The sequence below is a fragment of the Nicotiana sylvestris genome, chromosome 2, assembly GCF_000393655.2.
Source record: "Nicotiana sylvestris chromosome 2, ASM39365v2, whole genome shotgun sequence".
Taxonomy (NCBI): Eukaryota; Viridiplantae; Streptophyta; class Magnoliopsida; order Solanales; family Solanaceae; genus Nicotiana; species Nicotiana sylvestris.
In genome coordinates, this window is record NC_091058.1 from 51,989,615 (window position 1) to 52,008,852 (window position 19,238).

The window sequence follows — 19,238 nt, forward strand, 5'->3', positions numbered from 1 at the left end:
AATAACGAAAATCAGTTGGCCAGTCTATGTCACTCACTCCTAAGCCTCAAAAGATCACTTTTCTTCCAAGGGCGTAATTTGACTTGTTACAATAAAAACAATAATAAATTTAGCATAATTTTATTAGTAGAATTTGAGAATGATAGTGTGTTCGACTATAAAATAAAATAAAATTTGCCTCGTTTAACTTCTGAATTTTCAAACTACACTAGTCATTGCCTTACAAAATAAACGCATGTGGGAGTGGGACAACTACAAATACTAGTAGATAAAGGTCCCTTAAAATAAAGACAAGATTTCCAGGCCAATGACAGCTCTATAATACTTCCAACTTAGAAAAACTCACAACCCACATTACCACAAATTAACTCAACTGTCTCACTATATTTAAATAAATTTGTTGGAAATTCAAGATATGATAAGCTAAATGGATCTAAAAGGATCCTTTTTAAAATAAAATTAAATTAAATTTCCACATAATCCCAAATATTTGCCACGCCATCAATTGCTCCAAACAAGCATCTCCAAAGAATCTTGATCATTTGATTATTCACACTCATTAAAGTAAAGAAAAAGAAAAAAAATGAAAATGACAAATACATTTGACCCCATTCTTGCAATTGCTCCTCTTTTTTCTATTACATCCATGGTCCAATGGGACCAAATATAACGATCAGAATTAAATAAAAGGGGCAATTTGTTCATGAAAAAGATGGGAATCGAGTGCACCTCTGTGAAAGGAACACTTTGCAATCATCCTTTGGAGCAATGGTTGGAATATACGCGATATCATCACAGCCGTCCGTTTTGTGCCTCTTGAAATCAATCAGAGCCGTAAACAACGCAATGAAGAGCATCAATTGATTTATAGCGTACCTCTGTCCCACACATCCATGGGACCCAGCTCCAAATGCTAGATAGTTCTTCTTGTAAACCCGTTCCTCTTGCCTCTCCTCCATAAACCGGTCCGGGTCAAACTTCTCCGGTTCAGGAAACCCCTGGAAAGACGAGTCAAAAACAGAAGGGAAAACAATAGTCCCTTTAGGAATAACATAATCATCAGTTAACCGGAATTCTTCGCCGGCAATGTGCGGCACCAAAGTCGCCGGAGTTCTGATTCTAACAACCTCACGCGCCACCGCTTCCAGGTACTTCATTTCCCTAAGCATCTCCGCCGTCAACGGCTGCTCAGATTCTGGCGACCAGAATTTCACCACTTCCGACCGGACTTTCTCCAGAACTTGCGGGTGGGATTCCAAAAGCACCACTGCCCATAACAGAGAAGAAGTAGAAGCATCTTGAGCCGCAAAGAGGAAGTCAAATAAGTAACTACCAAGTTCCTTGCCGGTATACTCGAACGGCTTTTGTGAACCATTAATCTTAGCTTCCTGAATCTCTCTGAAATACTCCTGCATCCAAAAATCAATTAAGCACGTGGGTTCTTCGTCACCTCGCATCTTATTTTGGCTCTGTGCTGCACAAACGGAAAGCGTATCAACTAGTCTCCCAACAGCTAACCTAGCGTCTCTGAAGGCGAAACCGGGTAAATCAACAGGGAGTTTCATTAACCCAACATTGAAGTAATTATAGTCAACATTGAACCGCTTTCTGGAATCTTCGTTTAAGTATGGGCCGACGAAGACAGTCTGAGAAGTATCCAAGTTCATATCGCGACAAAGGAGGCGAAGTGTGATTGGTTTGTTAGGGGATTTTGATGCTTCGTCCAACCAGGACTGAAAGTGTTTGATAATAATTTTTTGTTGGATAACAGTGTAAGTAGCAAGAGCTTTAGGGGTAAAATTAGGGGCCATTCGACGGCGATGGTCTTTATGTTCTTGACCAAACATGTAAATCAAGTTATGCTCACCAAATAGCCTTTTCCCAAAAGGGTGCCCGATCAGCTGGAAAGCGTCAGGACGGACATTGGCAAAGACTTTGTGGGAAAGGTCAGTGGAGTGAATAAAGAGAATGAATTTACCGATGATGTAGTTAGCACAGAAGCCATGGCCTGTAGACTTGGCGAAAGAGGTTTGGTCTTGCCAGAATTTGGTGGGATTGATGATTAAAGAAATCACGTTGCCGAGGAAAGGGAAGACAAGAGTTGGACCAGGAATAGAACGCTTCTTCTTCAGGTAAGAGATCTGTTCAAGAAGAAGTAGAAGAGCTATGAAGGAGAAGAAATAAGGTGTCCATGGGGATAGAATGACCCAAATGGATGCCATATGCAGCTCAGCTCAGCTCAGCTCTATTTCTTCTCCGGTCCTCACCAAAAATGGTTGTGATACCAATGAATCTAAAATGCTCTGTGGTTTTTTGGTGTATTGGGTTTATATAATAGGAAGATGGGTCAAAATGGGAAGGGTGGATTGGTGGGTCAAACAAGCAATGCTGAAGTTAATAAGGAAAACCGTGCAATAAAACTTGGAAAACGTGGAAGGAGAAAATGAAAAGTAAGAGATACCAAATCTGAATTGTTTAAAGGCAGAAAATCTCAGATTGTTCAAAGAAAAAGAGCGACTGGCTGCTGAGTACAGTGACTCAATCATATGGGTAATTTATGGTGAGTCCTGACTCAGGTGGTCATGGCTTGTTATCAAGGAGGAGGATTTTACAATAGTTTTGTGGTCTGAGTTGCATTTTGGGAGGGGTTTGGAGAGGGAGGAAGTGCACTATTGGATATAGGGATTGGGTTTTTGTTGGAAAGATTGGAAGCGAAAAAGATGGATAAGAGAGCCAAGAACAAAATGACAATTGAGAGCCCTCTTTTAAATTTACCTTCAAGAGAGATAATTTTTGTCTATTAGTACTATTTTAGCATGGATTGAAAGCTTGCTTGGATGGTTGTTACATATTATTTCTTAACGTATCATGGCATAATACCTTAACACCCCCTAAACTTGACACGTAATTACAGTCTTAAATTATTTGTGGTCTTAATTATCTCCTCCCCCTCAACTTGGCCTTATGAGAGCCACTACCTTCTAGACGCTGATGTGGCAAAAATTGTGGGTCCACTTGCCTGCCACATGAATTTTTTTGTATATGTGGCATTTTTAAAAAAATAAAATATATTTTTATCTTTTTAAATATGTTACTTTTTTGGATAATTTTTTTCGAATACAATTTATAATAAAACTTGGATAGAACTACATTATTTAGGCTAAATTTTTTTATTTGGCTAAAAATAATAAAGTTTTGGTTAATCTTTTTTTTTTTTGAATTTGACCTGAAAATAAATATTTATACAATTGAAATAAATTGTCAAGGCATCTAAAAAGTTATAAAAAATACACAATTCGAAATTAATTATTTTGGCTATAATTTTGTTATATAGCTCTAAATTATGGTGCTCTAAAAATATAATTTTTTTTACAGATTTTACCTGAAAAAGTAAAAATACACAGTTGAAATAAATAGTCATTGCATCAAAAGAAGAAATAAAAAGAGTGTACAATGCAAGTGATTTCTTTTTATTGCATCAAAAAAGAAATTAAAAAGTACACAGTTGAAATAAATAGTCATGACTATTTATTTCAACTGTGTATTTTTACTTTTTCAGGTAAAATCTATAAAAAAAATATTTTTAGAGCACCATAATTTAGAGCTATATAAAAAATTATAGCCAAAATAATTAATTTCGAACTATGTATTTTTTATAACTTTTTAGATGCCTTGACTATTTATTTCAATTATATAAATCTTTATTTTCAGGTCAAATTCAAAAAAAGATTAACTAAAACTTTATTATTTTTAGCCAAATAAAAAACTTAGCCTAAATAATGTAGTATCCAAGTTTTATTATAAATTGTATTCGAAAAAAATTATTCAAAAAAGTAATATACTTAAAAAGGTAAAAATATATTTTATTTTTAAAAAAAATGCCACATACAGAAAAATCCTCGTGGTAGGCGAGTGCACCCACACTCTTTGCCACAGCAGCGTCCAGGGGAGTAATGAGTCTCAAGAAGGCCAAGTTGAGGGGGGAGGGGGTGATTAAGACCACGAATAGTTTAAGGTTGTCACTAATAATCCGTGTCAAGTTTAGGGGGAGTTAAGGTATTTTGCTATCGTATTATATTGTATTGTATTATGTTAATGAATATAATATTTAAATAGATCGTGTCGTTCTTCATTGTTTTATTATGTCACACACCACAATTTGAAGAATAAGCTTACAATATTATAAAGAAAACATGATTTATCGAATAGAGTAATTATTTAAAATTAGGGTAAAAAGTACTCCATCCGTTCCAATTTATGTGAACCTGTTTGACTGGACACGGATTTTAAGAAACAAATGAAGACTTTTGGAATTTGTGGTCCTAAACAAGTCCAAATGGGGCCCAGAGTATTTGTGTGGTTATAAAAGTTTCTCATTAAAGGTAAGAGTTGTAACTTTAAGCTAATTGTTACCAAATTTAGGAAGGGTTTATTTTTTTGGAACGGACCAAAAAGAAAATAGGTTCACATAAACTGCAACAGAGGGAGTAAAATATTAGTAAGGGCAAGATGAGAAAAAATAAAAATAAAATAACAACACGATCAAACCAAATTGATCGCTATACAAGAGGGGTTTTATCATTACAGAACAACAGACTTCATATTATGATATAACAAAATTTAAGTAACAATAAAAATAACATAGTATATAAAGTAATAATATAATACAACATAATACTCCATCTGTTTCAGTTTATGTGAACATATTTCATTTTTGGTCCGTTCCAAAAAGAATGATCTCTTTCTAAATTTTGGTAACAATTTAGCTTAAACTTTCAATTCTACCCTTAATAAGAAGCTTTTAGAACCACACAAATACTCTGGGCCCTTTTTTGCTTTGTTTAGGACCACAAATTTTAAAAGTCTTCATTTTTTTTAAATTCCGTGCACAGTTAAACAGATTCACATAAATTGGAACGGAGGGAACAGTAGGTAACAACCATCCAAACAAGCCGTAAAGAGTATCTTCCCAAGTCAATTTCAAGTTTCAAGATTGGATTGATGTTTGAGTTGGTGAGAACAGCAAAATTGATAAGGTGTGAGGCCAGATCCTATTATGAAAATGTTTCAATTATCAATTACATAAGCCATATTTGTTAAACGAAACAAGAAGAGGTCAAATTACGGGTTAAGGAATCGAGTCTTAACCATAACGATTAACGAAACACCTGTTAGGCTATCAGCTTGTTGACTATTAGCAATATAATAGACAACAATGATTAAACTTTAGAGTAGAAAATGCTTCTATTTTAATTAAAGGGACCTGTTGGCTTTGCTGTTGCTGCATACAAAAAGCAAACAGATAACCATATTGGGCTGTGGTAGGGTTGAAATCCAGCTGGTCATAAGTGGAAGATTCCAAGACATTTGCAAAGAGACAAGCACATGGGAAATTTGCATTTCTCCTTTGAATCTCTCTGTCCAAAATCCTGTCACCAATTGAACCTTACGGGATTTCCAATTTATGTTGCACTTTTAACTATGACAAAACTGGTATTTGTGTTAGACAATTCTTTATCTTTTTTATATAACGGTGATATTAAAGCTCCGCGTAGCTCAATCAAAACTTAATCACTACTCCACTAATCCATAATAACTGACCAATTTGCTTTTCTATTTTGGTCCAAAATAAGTGTGCATTTATATAATTAAGAAAAAATTCAATTTGTTTTTTCAAAATTATCTTTATGTACGTATCCCGAAAAAATCATTTACTCCTCACATTTGAAAAGAGAAGTAAGCACTACTCCCTCTGGTCCACAATAAGTGACCAATTTGCTTTTCTATTTTGGTCCAAAATAAGTGTCCATTTATATAATCAAGAAAAAATTCAATTTGTTTTTCCAAAATTGCTCTTATGTACATATCCATAAAAAGTCATTTACTCCTCACATTTGAGAAGAGAAGTAACTGTTACTATAATTATGGTGCAACATTTAATGAAGGGTAGTTTAATCGTACTACCTATTTTTGTCTAGAATTTAGTATTTCCTTAATGGGTGCGCCCAAGGCAAATTGGTCATTTATTGTGAATTGGAGGGAGTACTAAACTATGGTGCAACATTTAATGAAGGATAGTTTAGTCACACTAACTATTTTCGTCTAGAATTTAGTATTTCCTTAATAGGTATGCCCAAAGCAAATTGGTCACTTATTGTGGATGGAGGAAATAATAATTTTTTTTCCGTCGAGATTTGAACTCTACTTGTCTTAGACAATTCTTTATCTTTATCTTAAAAAAAACTTTCCTTTTTCTTTTTGGTAGAGACCTTGTTACATAGAGCTTCTATTTTGTTTTTGTCCTGACATATACTTCCTCCGTTTCAATTTAGATAAGGTAGTTTGATTCGATACGAAGTTTAAAAAAAAGGAGGCTCTTGAAACTTGTGGTCTTAAAATCTTAAGGGGGAAAAAAGTTTTGTGGGATCATGACATATGTGGTTATAAAAGCTTCTCATTAAGGATAAAATGAGTAAAATGAAGAGTTTAAAATTGAATTATTTCCAAATTTAGAAAGGTGTCATTTAGTTTGGAACAGACTAAAAAGGAAAGTACCTCATCTAATTTAAAACGAAGGGAGTATATTTTTCAGTTTTTAGTAACATTCGTCCTATACTAATATTAGTGATTTTCCTTAGTTGGACTTCTTCATACGGCTGCCAACAATGAAAGAGTTTAACTCAGCTCATATTTAAAAAGACAGATTGAAAACTTACATATTCTTCATTGTGCCAAGCTTAGAGAATAAAACCTAGAAGCTTCATGAGCTCAGAGAAACGAAAATAAAAATGGAAAATATTTTATTATCTGTAATGAATGAAATTCTGTCTATACAAAATAATGGGAAATATTCTATTTATATTATTTACAAATGGAATCGGGTCGGATCAGTGTAATAAATATGGGCTGGTAACTTTGGGCCTCTTCTGTTCATTCTCTTCATGGGCTTTAACACCCCCTCAAGCTGGAAGGGGAATCCATTCCAAGCTTGAAGATGAATGCCTGCTGATGAACACCCAACAGAGATTTAGTAAAAATACCAGCAACTTGTAAGGAGGTAGAGATAGATTGTAAAGTGATAACCCCTGACTTCAGAGCATCCTTTACAAAATGGCAATCCACTTCAATGTGTTTCGTCAGTTCATGAAAAAGATGATTCTTTGCAATATGTATCGCAGACTGGCTGTCACAATAAACATCAACAAGAGTAAGATTAGCAACACCAAGCCCAGTCAATAGTCTGAGAACCCAAGTCACCTTAGCAACTAGCAGTCGCAGGGCCTTATACTCAGCCTCAGCCTCAGCAGAGGATAGGGCAATGATGGACTGCTTCTTAGATTTTCAGGCAATAGTGCATCCACCAAGGAAGAGAATCAGACCACTAACAGACCTTCAAGAATCAGTACAGCTAGCCCAGTCAGAATTACAAAATCCATGAAGAGCAAGATAAGAAGAATTAGACAACAAACCTAGAGTAGTGGTCCCAGCCAAGTACCTGAGCACATGATAGGCTGCATCTAGATGGGGCATCCTCGGGCAGATATGTATTGGCTCAAGTAATGGATAGTGAAGGAAATGGATGGCCTAATGTGTTAGAGGAAATTCAATTTCCCTACCAATCTTCTTTACAAAGAAAGATCGGGCAATAGATCCCCAACATCAGCTGAGAGTTTGGAGTGAGGATCAAGAGGAGAAACCACAAGAGAAACAGCTAAACAATGAAATTCAGAAAGAATGTCCACAAGGAACTTATGTTGATTAATCAGAAACCCATTAGACTGTTTGAGAACTTCCAAACCAAGGAAATAGTGGATCTCACCAAGATCCTTGATTTTAAATTGATCATCCAAAAAACTCTTCAAAATAAGAATCTCTGATAAATCATCACCAGTGACAAGTTTATCATCTATATATACTACTACCATAGTTAAACAGTTAGCATGCAGTTTTATAAACAATGAGTAATCATTCATAATTGATTGAAAACTTTAGATTGAAGTGCGAAGGATAACTTGGCATACCATTGCCTGGAAGCTTGTCTAAGACCATATAGAGACTTATTAAGCTTGCAAGCAAGAAAATGCCCAGAAGAAGAGGATTGGACTCTCAAACCAGGTGAAATTTTCATGAATACCTCTTTATCAAGATCCCATGTAAAAATGCATTGTTGGTATCTAATTGAAAAACTGTCCAGTTTCTCTTAGCAGCTATAGTCAACAAACATCTAATTATGGTCAATTTAACTACGATAGAGAAAGTCTCAGTAAAATCAACTCCTTCATGTTAATTATCACCCCTAATAACTAGCCTCGTATTATATCTTTCAACAGACCCATCTGCCTTTTGTTTAACTTTGTAGACCCATTTACAAGGAATTGCTTTCTTTTCAGAAGGATGTGGCACAATAGTCCAAGTGTTATTGGCATCCAAGGCCTGAAACTCCTTTATCATAGCTTCTTGCCATGCAGGATGTGAAGCAGCTTGATGATAAAATTGAGGTTCCGCCAAGCTTGTGTCAGGAGTATAAGAGCAATTCTTAGAACTAAAACTGAGGTGCAAACATAATCATTGAGGTAGACAGGAGTTTTAGATGGTCTCTTAGGTCTTCTGAGAGGAGGATCAGAAACATAAGAAGGAGGAATTGTAGAACTAAATAAGGGATCAAAAGAAGGATGAGGTACATGAGGAATTGTTGAAGTGGAATGAGATTCAGGTATAACAATAGCAGTAAGGGATATAAGAGGAGGAAATAAATGGGCAGCAGAGGAATCAGAGTAATGAAAGAGGTTTTCATGAAACACCACATCCCTAAAATGAAAAATAGCTGAGGTAGACAAATTTAACAACTTATAGGCTTTCTTTCCTAGACTATACCCAATGAAAACAGAAGGAATTGTCCTATATTTGAATTTTTCTCTGTAAGACTCAGGCATAGAAACAAAGCACAAGCATCCAAAGGCTCTTAAATGTTCAAAAGAAGGAGAGGAATCATGCAGCAATTCAAAAGGTGATTTGTGATGAAGTAAAGGGGAAGGGAATCTATTTATGAGATAAGTAGCAGTTAATATACATTCTCCCTAGTATTTGAGTGGAAGTTTGGATTGAAAAAGGAGTGCTCTAGCAATTTCAAGAAGATGCTTATGTTTTCTTTCCACTACACCATTTGGTTGAGGTGTATGGGGACAAGAAGTCTGATAAAGAATTCCTTGGGCAGAAAAGAATGATACAGCCTCAGAACTGCCCCTAACTCAAATGTATTATCTGATCTCATTACCTTAACATGAGAACTGAACTAAGTCTGGACCATAATGATAAATAATTTTAGAATGGTAAAAGCATTGGCTTTAGAAGATAAGAGATAAGTTCATGTTGCCCTGGTAAAGTCATGCATAATAGTTAAGAAATATTAGAATCCATTATATGTTTGAGTGTGATATGACCCCCACAGATCCACATGAATTAATTGAAAAGAGGCAGTACAGTGAATAGAACTTTCAGGGAAATGGAGTCTTTGTTGCCTGGCCAAAGGGCATATAGGACAAAGAAAAGACTGTTTGTGGGGTAATTTGTTGGAAAGAAAAGGTATGTGTTTCATTTTAGCAAAAGGGGCATGTCCCAACCTTAGGTTCCACATATGATCAATAGATCAAGAAGAAGTAGAGACAATATCAGAAGCAGCCACACTATTTCTAGAAACAGCACACATAAGAAGACGATGATTAAAATTGCTCTTATTCATTTCATTAATGTTAGCAGTTATGGTATTTACAAAAAAAGAAGTGGAAGAATCAAAATTACTAAGGTCAGTTGCCTGAAGAATGTATAGCCCCTTCTGAAGCTTACCAAGAACCAGTGACTTCTTCAGAAAAGGGCTCTGCAGTAGAACACAAGCATAATGAGTAAAGAAAGCATTACACTTAAGGTGTACCAGCAACTGATGCAAAGAAATGAGATTGTAGTGAAAGAAGGGAACAAATAAGACATCAGGAAGAAACATGGTGGCAGAGAGGAAAGAGTACCAATTTAGGTTACTTTAACCTTATAGCCATTAGGGAGTGTAACAAGATAAGGTAAGGAGAGAGGTTTAATATCAGTGAGTAATGTTGCATGAGGAGTTATATAATTAGTTGCACCAAAATCTATAATCCAAAAATTATCCTTTACTCTAGACAGATTGCAAGTATGAAAACCACAATTCTCAAAAGTAGTATTAGCTATCAAACCTGCAAAGTTGGCTGGAGCAGATGTAGTATCCTGAGAAGTAGATGAGAACTTGGATTGTTGAAATAGAGTTAATATTGTTCCTTTGTCAAAATATCCCTCTCCCCCCAACCAATGTCAAGTGGAATTGCTTTAGACCCTTTAGAACCAGAATTATCAGGTTGCCCCATGTTGGATGAGTCTGACAGATGAGCATAAGCTGCATACCTCTTGAATTTAGCTCCAAATCCAGAGGGATACCTATGTAGTTTGTAATATTTATCAATGAGATGTCCTAGCTTCTTACAGTATCTACACACCAAATTGGAGTTGCTCTTCTTTATGGAGTTAAAATTTACCTTTGAATTGAAAGTCTTCTGAGTAGTAGCCTCTAAATTGTAAGTAGAACTGAAGGGCTTCTGAACTGAAACAAAAACTGAATTGGAGGGTTGATTCTCAACCTAACTCTCGTCTTCTATCAGCATTGCATATACACTATCAATGTTAGATAATGGTTTCATGAGCAAGATATTTCTCCTAACTCCAGTGTAAGTCTCATTTAACCCCATTAAAAATTGTTGAACCTTCTATTCTTCTTCTATCTTTTGAAATGCTTCCTTACACCCACAAATGCGGTCTGGATATGAGATAGAGTACTCATCCCAGAGTTTCTTAATACGATTAAAATAAGATGCAACACTAGAGGACCCCTGGGAGATGGATGCAAGATCCTTTCTAATTTGAAACACCTTAGTACCATTTGCCTTGCCATAACACTGCTCAATCTCTTGCCATAGCTTTTGTGCAGACTCAGTATACATCACACTATATCTAATTTTTGTATCCAAACAGTAACCATATCGTTACAACAAACCCATGGTTCAAATAGAACAGAATTTGCTCTAGGTTTAGCGATGGTTCCATTTATAATCCCTAACTTATTCTTACATGACAGACCAATCAGCATGTTTCGTCTTCATCCTCCATGCCCCGTCCCATTAAAATACTTTGTAACTAAAACTATGCTAGAAGACATACTAGATGGAGTAGTAGTAGTAACATTTGAAGGATCAACATTAGGAGCCATAGCAAAATACTTCGAGAAAATTAGGGTTCAGAAATTCACTAAACCAGAAATCACACGAACACAGTTATAATTAGGGGTGACAATTTGAGACCAAACCCGCCCAACCCACCCAGAGATTAACGGATTGGATTACAAACATTTTAGTTCATGGGTCAATTTGGGTTGAGCCCAAGTTAACTAATTATATTTTATAGTCCATTCTGACCCATTAAGCAGTCCAAATACAACCCATAAAACTCACCCAAAACAAAAGGTATCTCAACCCAACTTATATAGAAATTTATTTAGTTGCCCCAATTTAACTTTTTTTTTTGTATTTTTAATTTTATGTTCTTTTGTTTTTTTGCACCATCCACCCACTCTGCCTCCCTCCCCTCAAAAAGAATTTTTTTACTTTTTCTTTTTGTATTTTCAATTTTCAGTTTTTTCTTGCACCACCAACCCCCCCTCCCCCCTCAAAAAAATTTTTTTACTTTTTTTTTAATTTTAAATTTTTTGTTTTTTTTTATATTATTTTTCTGCATTACCCACCAGCCTCAAACCCTCCCCCAACCCCTACCCCCACTCCCACCCTAAATTTTTTTTCAACTTACACATTTTAAGGTAAATATCTTTTTTTATGCAAGATGGGCATGATTCTAAAATATGGGTCAAGTTGGGCGGGTTGCGTTATGACCCATTGTTTAGCCCATCTTAGTCCAAGTACACATTGGGCTGGGCTGGGCTGGGCAATGACTCATTTATTGACCTAACACATCTTGACCCGCCCAAATACAGCTCAACCCGCCCATTTGCCACCCCTAGTTATAATCGGAAGAAAATTACCAATTTTCCAGTGAAATTGGAAGACAATAACCTTCAATCTGAAGATAAAAACTTCCGCCTTCGAGTTTCACCGGAAAATCACACTGTATCACCACAACACCGTCGTCGAAAAACGAAAACTTTAGAAACAGCTCGGGGTAACATCGATCCGCCGAAAAATACGTGAGCTACGTCATCCTTAGCTCTGATACCATGAAAACTTATAGATTCTTCATTGTGCACAAGCTTAGAGAAGGAAACCTAGAAGCTTCTATGAGCTCAGATAAACGAGAGTAAAAATGGAAAATGTTTTATTATTTGTAAAGAATGAAATTCTGTCTATACAAAATAATGGAAAATGTTCTATAATATAAATGGATCGGGTCGAATCAGTGTAATAAATATGGGGGGTAAGTTTGGGCCTCTTCCCTTCATTCTCTTCATGGGCCAGATCTCATGGTATTCTCACGCTGATTTGAAGGAAAAATACATCCAATCAAATACCAAATGTGACCCAAAATAAGATATCAAAACATGCTCAAATATGCATTTTAACATCGAATTACACTGCAAGATGCTAAACTGTTTTTGTCTGTTTTCTGGCGTGTCAAAATATAATTCTGAAGGGTTTCCTATGAACCTTGATAATTTAATAATGCTTGTTATGTAACACGTAATAAGAATGTTACACAAAAAAGTAAGTGGATTTTGAACGCGCAAAAATAAGGGGATTTCTCGGGTGGTTATGATTTGAGAATAGAAGAGTAGGCAAGTTGTAGAATATTTAACTTCAGCTATTTATTAAAAAACAATATACATTTTTAATAGGATTATTTTAAACGTTTTTTTGAATTTTAAGATGATTATTCTAAGCTCCTTTACAAAATTCGTTAAATTTGTTTTTAACAGAAATGACTTTTTCATTGTGCTCTTAGTAGAATCAAGTTTTTTTATTTTAAATGTATTTAAATTTCAAATTAGATTAGTCTAATTGGATGCCTATTATCAAAGTGCCTTCTCAAAATAGCTAAATCTATTTTGCCCGAAGGACTTCTCCATTTGTATTCTTGTTGGAATTCAAGATTTTTGCTCAACTAAAATTCATTTCGCCTTGTAAATCCCAAGGAATCCATACACCCAACAAAAAGTAGGAGCATAAATTCCTTAAGGATATAATTAATTTACTCCATCAAATCATCTATTTTCCAACATAATAGATGATAATAGATAATCATCTATTATCTGATGTGATAAGAATGTGCCACTGAGACTTAAGATAAGTTCTACAAAGTAGTGGTTAGACCGACCATGTTGTATGGGGTAGAGTCTTGACCGGTCAAAAACTCTCATGTCCAGAAAATGAAAGTGGCTGAAATGAGAATGTTGAGATGGATATGTGAGCATACCATGTTGGATAAGATTAGAAACAAAGTTATTCGGGATAAGGTGAGTGTGGCCCCCTTGGAGGATAAGATGCGAGAGACGAGGTTGAATGGTTCGGGCATGTTCAGAGGAGAAGCATAGAAGCCCCAGTTAGGAAGTGTGAGAGGTTAACTTTGGTGGGTATGAGGAGTAGAGGCAAGCCAAAGAACTCTTGGAAGAGGTGATTAGGTGGGATATGGAGCAGCTGTAGCTTACTAATGACATGACTCTTGATAGGAGAATGTGGAGGTCGAGGATTAGGATAGAAGGTTAGTAGTAGGTTGTCAAGCATTTCCCTTTGTCTTCTTCAACTTAAGAGCATTAGTGTTCGATTGTTATCCCTTTATTCTTAGATTGCTATTACTATCGTTTAATGGCTTCAGTCCTCTTTATCTTCTCGTTGTTTATAGTTACTGTCATTACTTCTTTTTATCATTTCTTTAGCCGAGGGTCTTCTGAAAACAACCTTTCTGCCTTCCAGGATAAGGGTAAGATTACGTACATATCACCCTCCTAAATAAGGATAAGATTGCGTACACATATCACCCCCTAAAACCCCACTTGCGAAAATTCACTGGATTGATTATTGTTGTTTTAACTGGCTAGATAGATAGATGGTAATGAAAATTCAGTATGGAAAACTACACTATCTCATTCCCAGTACATCCCTGGAAAGAAAGTCAAATTATATTAATCCTGTGAGGACATAGGTTGAGTTCCACATACTATATTTAGCAATCCAGAAACGCCTTATAGGATGGTAGGTGGCAGAAACTAAATCACTCGTTAGATTGCACTTTATATTAGATGGAAAGGGAGAGGAAGGAAATAAGGTGCGGTATTGTGGTACTTAAAATGTTTTTTATGCTAGTAGTAGAAATATCGCCTCTGCTTTAGTTTGGAGTGATTTTATTTTGTGTCTTGCACAACTGACACTAGTTGTGTGAGGTCTCTTTTTATCTCACATATTTGTAGACTCATATCTTACACATCTAGGTCCACAAAATTCTGTGACCCACAGTTGTGAGACAAAAAAGACGATTCCCGGCCATTCTTCGAAGCTGATTTGAAAACAAAACATTCGTTCCGTGACGTGAGGCTCCAGCTTAAAACTTTGAAACTATACCAAATCATACTCGGCAACTGAAGCATGGAGGAGAAGAGCCGGAAAGGGCGAAACCTCTCTTTTCAAAAGAAAGCGACCCGCCAAAAAACATTGCAATAGAGAACTCTTTAGCGGAAATGGTTTCCTGGCCTATTGAAACTCTTTCAGCCGATTCGCGGCAACACATGAAATATAGATTCTCAACCAGCTAATAGATTGTAGGCCACAATTCATAGTCCTCATAAATGTCTCACAAATTTAACCACGAAAAAGGAAGCAAAATCTATAGGCAAGGCCAACATTAATAGAACTACATACATAGTAGACGAGCAAGATTTAAGTTCATATCAAAACTAACACCTCCAACATTCTCAACAAGAATCCGAATTTGCTTCCTGACAAGAGCAGCAAGCTTACAGCCTTCTTCCTCTCCTACCACCCTTTCTACGGGTGCTATCAGTAGGAATTGGAGTCACATCCTCTGCAATATAATAAAGTCAATTATGATCATCCACATTAAACGTGTCCCGTAAAAAATACAAACCATTACGTGTGCCCTATATGAAGGTTTTAGTAACATAAGCGACTGCATATAGTTCTGAACTTTTGATACACAAAAGCTAGAAGGAAGGCTAAGCAATACCTATACGGCCAATTTTCATTCCTGAGCGAGCAAGAGCCCTGAGAGCAGACTGAGCACCAGGCCCAGGTGTTTTAGTCTTGTTTCCACCTGTAGCTCGAAGCTTAATGTGAAGTGCATTAATGCCAAGCTCCTGTAGTCAAGGAGAAATTACCCAAATGAGTGTCGACAAAAAGGAAACACATTATGCAACTGATGGCAGCGGGTAAGGGACGTAAGAAAATAAGAACTGAACATAAGCTAAGACCTTGCATCGCTGAGAAACATCTTGTGCAGCAAGCATAGCAGCATATGGGGAAGATTCATCCCTATCGGCTTTGACCTTCATACCACCTATTAGAAACAGGTGACAGCAGAGATTCATTACAACTTGTTCCTATAAATAATAAAGATAATCGTAAAAAGCAGAAAAAGTAGATAAGCTTTGGAAGCCCTAAAACATCAATGGAAAATCTACCGATCCTTCAAACCATTCAAGTTAAGAGAATGATAAGAAAACACCAATGCTGACATGTTAACAAAGCTTGTTGCACCAGAATGACATTGAAAAAGCAACGGTTCTTACCGTCTAAGAGGAAGTGTAAAGCATATGGTTGCGATGTAAAAGAGAAAACAAACGCAAAAAGTTGGTTACATAGAAATTTAAGCTAAGATTATTGAGCAGACATGCTAGGATGTAGAGTTTGAAGTGCTTAAATGGTCACAATAATAACAAGCTCACAATTCAGAACTACTGAAACTTCACTAGACAAAAGCTCAAAGGTCTTACACTGGGTAAGCGAAAAGGAAGGGAAGGATATTAAAAGCTAAGCTTAAAAAAATGAGCACCAAAGTAATGGTAAATATGGATTAAAACAGTATTTTAGAAAGACTAATACAGGTAATGCAGAATATGGGAGTTTAGAAGCCAAGTATGGACTAGTAATAGCTATACTGAGGAACTCGAGGAAGTGCATGGGAATAGGAATAGCTATACTGAAGAACTTGAGGAAGTGTATAGCTGGCAAAGGAAGAACCAGGATTCTAAGTAGCGGAACTTCATCAGTAGCTAATCCTTCAAAGATTATGGGCTACTTGTGAAAGGATAGAGAAGAAAGGAAAAAAAAGGACAATAATAACTAGGAACGACAAAACTCAAAAGATATTGTGAAGTTCAACATAACCATAAATATAATGTGAAGGTAACATATTCATTCAATTTCCAAACAAAACAAAAATAACAGAAGTACCATGGGCCATAATGCTTGAGATAAGCAGTAGCAGCTAAGAATTTTCGCCAGACTCAGAATAAACCACAAATGTCAACTAGAAAACATAGTAATAACAATATGCACGAATTATGACATTAAAATAATTTTCAAACGACATCTAAAATGTGACAGGAATTATAAGTGAAACCAACACAACCTACTCCCATTGAAACCAAATGTTGATTTTGTGTATTTCTTGTCAAAGTTAGAATCAAGGTATACATCAATTAATATAAGAAAATGCATGGCAAAGATGTTATTCCACTTGTTATTTTCTGTTGTCGAAACAGAGCTTACAATTGAGTATCTTAGTTTTTAATGAAAACGAAGCAAATAAAAGCCAGATTATGTTACATTTGAGCTCTTAATTTATCTGTTCCTCAACAACACCCCAAGCAAAGTACCAAGATATTCAGATTTAAATAAGCCTATTGAGTGAAAAGGTATAGTCCTTACCAGTAATACGAACCATTGTTTCCCTTCCAGACAAATCAGTCACATGCTGCAGTCCAACAATAAAAGTCTGTAACTATTTGAAACAACATAATCAGATAATAGAGAGCACTGAATTCAATGGTTACCACATACAATGAAAGTGTCATTGAATGATGCAAAAATGTGGGCAACACCAAAAACAAGCTCTCCCTCTCTCGTAGCAGGTCCAAGGGTGACAGTCTCTTCCTTTGGCTCCCTAGTCCTCCTCTTCGACTGAAGGCGAAGTCATCAACATTACAACAAATCATTAACATTAGAAAACTTCACAGCGACCATTCTTTCCTTCACATTCTAAAACTCCACATCAAGGCATCATTATTTCATGAACGCCAACCGAGCAAACAACAAATATTCAAACAAAATTAAACCAAATAGTTTCAAGGTTCAGCGCAGTTTATTTATAGAGCTAAACTTTATGCATCACTTGTCTAAAATAAGAAATTAAGAGCTATATCTGATTTTACATCACTTCAAATCAATCTAAGGCCTGTCCAAATAAATCTAACCAACTAGTCATACGTTTCAAAATTTTGTCTTCATTAAGCAAAACTTTATTCAACCATTATATACGCCCAAAATGTGATGTACCCGATTTGCATCACTTTTCGAAACAATTAAAGCCTGATATCTTTCTTTTTTTCTTCTTTAAAAGCTTAATATGTAAACATTGTAAAGTAATGCTTTCTGCTCGTGTTTTTTTAAGCAACAGATTAAAATGGGGACCATGTCTTTAAGCAAGATCAAAATTACCCAGATTTTCATGAGGAAAGGCACAAACTTGTGATTAAACATCCAAAACAATTACTAATCTAAGTAAACCCAAATTACCCATGGATTGTACTGACGCTATCCCAAAAGATAAAGCAGCAAATTACATTCAAATTATGCAACAATACAAGAGAAAGTAGTTATTTCGAGAGATTTGATTACCATGGTGTTGTTGCTGATGAGACTTCTACTGGTGTTGAATACAGAGGCAGGTTGAATTCAGACTTCAGAGGAGACGATTTAGTTCAGCTGCAGCTTTATATGCAGCAGGACGGCTTTAGGGTTTCATCTATGAAACTTAGAACTAATATTTTCTAAAAGAACCCATAAGTTTCGGATATTGTAGAATTGCACCATAAATCTCTTTATTTTTTTCTTCATCCAAATTGCATAATTTCTAAAATTTTCTTTTTGAGAAAATGACGTATACCTACTCTCAAAATAATAATCAAATATATATATATATATATATATATATATATATATATATACAGAAATGATACATTTTTTATATATTTTTTGAGCTATCAAATATAAATAATTTCTGGCGCGGGCTAAAAGTGAAAAAAATCCCTTATGTTTTTATGATAGTGATCTTACTTCTACTACTTTATCGGGTAAATATTATCAGATAAATATGTCCATCAAAATTAAATTTTGTAAAAAAAACTCTCTTTAGCTCTATTTTCTTCGATTATTAACAGCCATGGGCAGAGACTTCTTTCACAAAAATTATCTTCATACATTCAAATACGGTAACCATACGTATCATGTACTTGGTCATTTATTTTTATTTTTCTGTAAAGATATTTATTTATTATAATTATATAAAGATGATACGAAGATAAATACACAAGTTATCCTTAATATACTTTGCTAACCATAAATCAAATTTTGAATTCTCTTATTCCTGTTATAATTTTTTGTGTATTTGAATTGTCCACTATTTAGCTTTTGACTATCATAGTGCAAAAAACACTAGTCATATGCTTTATATGTTAAGTCTCGATCATCTAAACGATGTTAAACTTTTCTCCACGTAAATATATGATCGCCAAAAATAAGAAAATATGTAGAAGCACTTAATCTGGAAACGTTTGTTCGACTTTTAGAAAGAATAAATAATGCTCCTGGTATAATATAACATATCCTACTATTGACTAAACAAAGACATTTTTATTTATAGAACATAAGCATTTATCTTTGAAAGGTTATAAAGTTTTAAAAGGGTTAACTGTACAATGAACTGATTAGTCGTTATGCTTGTATTAGGAAAAGTCAAGTTAACATCTGAAATTAATTAAGTGCTCACATGTCAAGACACATGGATCAATAACAGAATGACAGCTGACAGAGAATAGTTGAAGAGGCACGAACCTTAACAGGCACGGGTAAAAATTCAAAAAAACAAGAAGGAACGGTTATTCGGACCTCTTGATAATTTGAAGAGGCATCGGAGCAGTGAAT

General features: G+C 35.3%; 2 protein-coding genes across 2 annotated transcripts; both read right to left on the reverse strand.

Moving 5' to 3' along the window:
• Window positions 1-416: 416 nt before the first annotated feature.
• LOC104234654 (cytochrome P450 710A11) lies at window positions 417-2,768 on the reverse strand. The gene has a single exon (XM_009788255.2). The coding sequence runs from the start codon at window positions 2,220-2,222 to the stop codon at window positions 702-704; it is 1,521 nt and encodes a 506-aa protein (XP_009786557.1). The 5' UTR covers window positions 2,223-2,768; the 3' UTR covers window positions 417-701.
• Window positions 2,769-14,795: 12,027 nt separating this feature from the next.
• Window positions 14,796-18,115, reverse strand: LOC104234655 (small ribosomal subunit protein uS11y). Its single transcript, XM_009788256.2, has 6 exons — window positions 17,934-18,115; window positions 17,097-17,216; window positions 16,965-17,010; window positions 15,506-15,591; window positions 15,262-15,391; window positions 14,796-15,099 (listed from the first exon to the last, which is right to left on the reverse strand). The coding sequence occupies exons 1-6, from the start codon at window positions 17,934-17,936 to the stop codon at window positions 15,032-15,034; spliced, it is 453 nt and encodes a 150-aa protein (XP_009786558.1). The 5' UTR covers window positions 17,937-18,115; the 3' UTR covers window positions 14,796-15,031.
• Between the last annotated feature and the right edge of the window lie 1,123 nt (window positions 18,116-19,238).